At 39.9% G+C, this 4,460-nt stretch overlaps 1 protein-coding gene and 1 pseudogene across 2 annotated transcripts in view; one reads left to right on the top strand and one right to left on the bottom strand.

Moving 5' to 3' along the window:
* The window catches only part of LOC102856629, a 1,944-nt pseudogene extending 1,865 nt beyond the window's left edge, over nt 1-79 (top strand).
* ZMAT3 (zinc finger, matrin-type 3) overlaps nt 1-4,460 on the bottom strand; it is an 83,204-nt gene that overhangs the window by 6,920 nt on the left and 71,824 nt on the right. For both annotated transcript variants that reach the window (XM_006892180.1, XM_006892181.1), the window contains exons 3-4: nt 588-754; nt 368-468 (exon numbers count right to left, since the gene is read on the bottom strand). In XM_006892180.1, the coding sequence (XP_006892242.1) occupies nt 368-468; nt 588-754 (268 nt within the window). The remainder of the gene's footprint in view (nt 1-367; nt 469-587; nt 755-4,460) is intronic.

The following is a 4,460-nucleotide window of genomic DNA, read 5'->3' as shown; positions in this document are numbered from 1 at the left end:
CTCCCTGGTATTTCTGGGTGGCTAATTAAAAGCCATTCTTATAATCATTCCCCTTCTGGCCCCCAAAAAGAGAGGTTAAACGGTACAGCATTAAACCGTACAACCAATTTTAATAATACATTTTCTTAAATGGAAAATACCAGTTAAGAAGAAATATAAAGGGACAATGATAAGAAAAATAGACATTATAATTTAAATGGGAAATAAATAAAATCTGAAAGGAACACTAACCTAAGAAGTCACTGGGCCAGTTCAACAAAACACAACTAACTCCAAATTCTTAGAGTTATCTGTTACTTAGCATCATAAAAAAAAATAAAAAAAGATCACATACAAAATGAAGCCAAGGTTATGTAGTACAAGATACCTGAATTGTTCTGTACTGTATATATATTTCTTCTATTAGGCATCATCTTAAATTCATGTCCTTCTTTGCGAGCCCGCCGCTGCCCCACCTCTGAGGATTCCCTGGAGAAGAGAAATTGTACAAGAATAAGCCATCTAAACAAGGATCCATTTCAATTTATTTTACTTAATGATAAGCTGTATCACACAACTCTGACCTCCAAGAAACCAGCAATACCTACGAGCATGAGTTACTCTGAGCTTCCGCCAACCGCAGCCTCTTGGCATGATTCTTCCCTTGATAGTGAGCTTGGGCCACAGCTGGAGAACTAAAGGAGGCATCACAGAGCTTGCAGTAATCATTCTCTGTAGCCAGGATCACACGGCCGCCTGGCTTAAAAGATCCCATCTAACCATAAAGACACAAGCGAAACAGGATTTAAAAACTCTGCTTCATAAGGAAAAGAAATCATTCACTGGAAATACTTAAGAATGGCTTTATATTAAAATCGCTGTGGAATGGCAATGCTATGGACTGGCAGAAGGGTCTCTGCCAGCTCCACTGAAATGAGAAAACTAGTTTAGAAACTTTGGCAGGGACTACAGCATAAGTAAGGCCTACAATAACAGAATCTCAAGAAGGAGACTTCTCCAGGATCCAATGGCCCAATGCCTATCTATCCATACCTACACAGATATAGCTATCTATATTGAGATCTTTCTACAGAAGAAAGTTCTGGTAGCCTAGTGATAAGAAACTGCTCTGCAGTCCCAAATGCATACGGTTCGAAATCTATCAACTGCTCTTAGGGAGAAGGATGGGCAATCTCTTCTTATATGAATTACTATCTCTGATAATTGGGTCAGCTATGACTTGATGTGATGGTGCCTAACAACAACATAGAGATAGATGATCTGTATCTCTGTATCTACAGCTACCTATACAAACTCTGGAAGGGGCGCATTGCACTAATCCAAAGGCTGCCATCTCCAGCAATTCAAATCCATCAGCCGCTCTGGAGGAGAAAAAACAGCAATCTCTTCCCATGCAATCTACAGCTTCAGAAAACCACTGGAAGGTTTCTATAAAGCAGAACTACCTCAAAGGCTCTATGTGTGTGTGTTATCTTGTGTATATATATTTCTTGTATGTCTGCATATATTTTTTTTTTAAAAAAGTATGTATACAAACACACAGGAAAAAGAAATCAACTTTCAAAAACTTCACAAATCAGCTCTAAAGACATAATAAGAGTCAAGATAAAAAGACTACAGAGCCAGAGTGAGGCAGCTGTATTCAGGTTGGGGAAAGTATGTGAAAGGAAACTTTATATATTGCCTGGCAGGGACTAGGAACTCAAATATTGTTTGGTTAATATGAAAATTATAAACAAGACTTCAGCTAAAGGGGATTAATAGCAGGTCATGTCCAGCCAATTCTGACTGTGGACAAACTCATGTGTATTAAACAAGAACTGTGCTCCACAAGGTTGTAATGGCTGGTTTTTTCAGAAGGACTTTTTCCAAAGCACATTTAACCATTTACAGCAGCCTGGGGTTGACAATTTGAAAATCACAGTAAGTCAGTAACCTATAAAGGAAGCAACATTTTTTCACATGGAAGGGAGTATTTTTTGGAGAGGACATGACCACTGTCTTAAGAAATTACAAAAATCTATACCATGAAAGTGTTTAAGCTCTTTGTTCAGGAAGGTGGAACCAACTGCAAACTATCTCCAGGAGGGGACAGCAGCCTATTTCTACAGCAACCTTCATAAATTCGTGACAAAAACCTAATTCACTCTCATAGCTGATCATCCAAGGGAGTTTCAGAGACTGTAAAGAACACAGGAGGAGAATGCCTATCATTCTCCTTCAGGAGAAGCTGGTAGATTCAAACTATCTGCCTTTACAATGGTGATGCAACTTCTTACCCACTAAGCCGCCAGAGCTCCCTACTTTAAAAACTTTGCTGTTCTGTACCATAGAGTCAAACTTAACCCATAGTTGACCCTCCAGCGGGTTTTCAGAGGCAGTTATCGCACAGGAATAGACTGCCCAACCTCCTCCCATGGAGTAGCTGGTGGCCTTGAACCATGTGCCTTTGGGATTAAAGTGCAACTTCTTGCCACCAGGCCACCAGAGCTCTCAACTTAAAACCTCCTCCACTTAAAGATCTTTTTGGACATTATCTTATGCCCTGATATGACTTCAAAGCATATATTATTTGCCCCTACATACATGAAAATAAAGCAGCAGCTGGCATTGCTATCCAGAGTGGAAAACCGAATGACTTTAAGAAAAAAAAATATTCAAAACAACTATGAGATATCATCTCACCCCAGTAAGAACAGCAAAATTTAACAGAACAGCAAGTAACAAATGCTGGCGAAGTTGTGGAGAAACGGCAACCCTTATTCACTGTTGGTGGGAGTGTAAAATGGTGCAACCATTGTGGAAGGTGGTATGGCACTTTCTCAAAAGATTGCAAATAGAGATACCATTTGACCCAGCAATTCCACTACTGGGAATATATCCCAAAGAGACCATAAGTGACATCCAAGCAGATATATGCACACCCATGTTTATCGTGACTTTGTTCACAATAGCAAGGAGTTGGAAACAGCCTAAGTACCCATCAACAAACGAATGGATAGAGAAGCTGTAGTATATTCACACAATGGAATACTACGCTGCATTGAAAAACAAGGAACTCATGCAATATTATTCAAAATGGGTGACCTTGGAGGACATTATGCTAAGTATCTCAGTCGCAAAAGGACAGATTCTGCATGGTGCCACTGTTGTAAAATAGGACTGACATCTGGGTTGGGGGAGACTGAGAAAGATGGGTTCAATAATGTATACTGCATTGAAAGAGATGAGGGAGAAAACTGCTTAAAAGGGATATGTGATTAGGTATTTTTGTCATGAGGGGAGTCTACAGAGAAGGCTGCATAGTGAAGTGGACCAGGGGGAGGAATTATAAAACAATGAAAGAATTTTTCCTTTCCTTTTCCAAGAGGGGAGTGTTCGGCGGGGGGGAGAGGGTTGAAAGGGGGGAAAAGTGCAACAATGAATAAATGGAAATCCAAAGTCTCTGTAAATTTTCATTGAAATTAATAATAAAAAAAATTTTTAAATGCCTAACATTTAGAAAAAAGAGGATTTTTCTAAGGGCTCAGAAGAGATTCTTGTTCCATCATTTAACAAAAAGTGTAACATCATAGTCAAATTACTTTACTCACCTGAGCCTCTAATAAGCCAGCCTCATACCCATCTACTCAATGGACAATGACCCTGAGTAGTAAGGCCCTGCTGTTGTAGGATACCATCAGATCAATAACACCTTAACAGAACAAAGCAAACTGCCCCATTGGGTTTCCTAGGCTGCACATTTCACAGAAGCCTATCATCAGGTATTTTCTCCCAAAGAGAACTGATGGTTTTGAACAGCCGATCTATTGGTTAACAGCCAAGTATTTAAATATTGTACCACCAAGGCTCCTTAAAAAGTCCTTAAGCCTTTGAAACAAGCCCCATGTCACAGTGGGTAAGAACTGGGATGTTAACCTGAAGGTTGCAGGACTGAAACCACCAGCTGCTCAAAAAGAGAAATGTGGTAATCTAGTTCCATAACATTTACAGCCTTGAAAATTCTATAGGGTGGTTCTATTCCATCTGACAGGATCACAGTCAAGTTGGAATTGACTCGGTGACATTGGGTTTGGCATGGGTTTACTAAACCTCTGCACTGTCCAGCATTCAACCATGGACTGGAGGGAGGCAAGAGAACATCCACCTCCTGCACTTGAAACCTCTGTAATCAAGGTAAATACCACTGGAATAGCATGTAATATTTTTTCCTTTTTTTGGAAGTGGAAATCATTATAATAAAGTACTATTTTATTTTTTTAAATAATTTTAAGGAACATTTACAGAGATTTTGGATTTCCATTCATTCATTGCTGGACTTCTCTCCCGCCTAGCCCTCTCCCCTCCCCCCAGTATGCTCCTCTCTTTGAAAAGTAAAACAAATACTCCCTCCCTGGTACACAATCCCCCGTACCCCTCCCACCACCCCAAGTACTATGCAACCTTAATTGTGGACTCTT

This window comes from Elephantulus edwardii, unplaced genomic scaffold, assembly GCF_000299155.1.
Source record: "Elephantulus edwardii isolate Elephantulus edwardi_28Jun2011 unplaced genomic scaffold, EleEdw1.0 scaffold00112, whole genome shotgun sequence".
NCBI lineage: Eukaryota > Metazoa > Chordata > Mammalia > Macroscelidea > Macroscelididae > Elephantulus > Elephantulus edwardii.
Note: the sequence above shows the minus strand (reverse complement) of the source record. Positions and strands in the feature narration are given on the sequence as shown.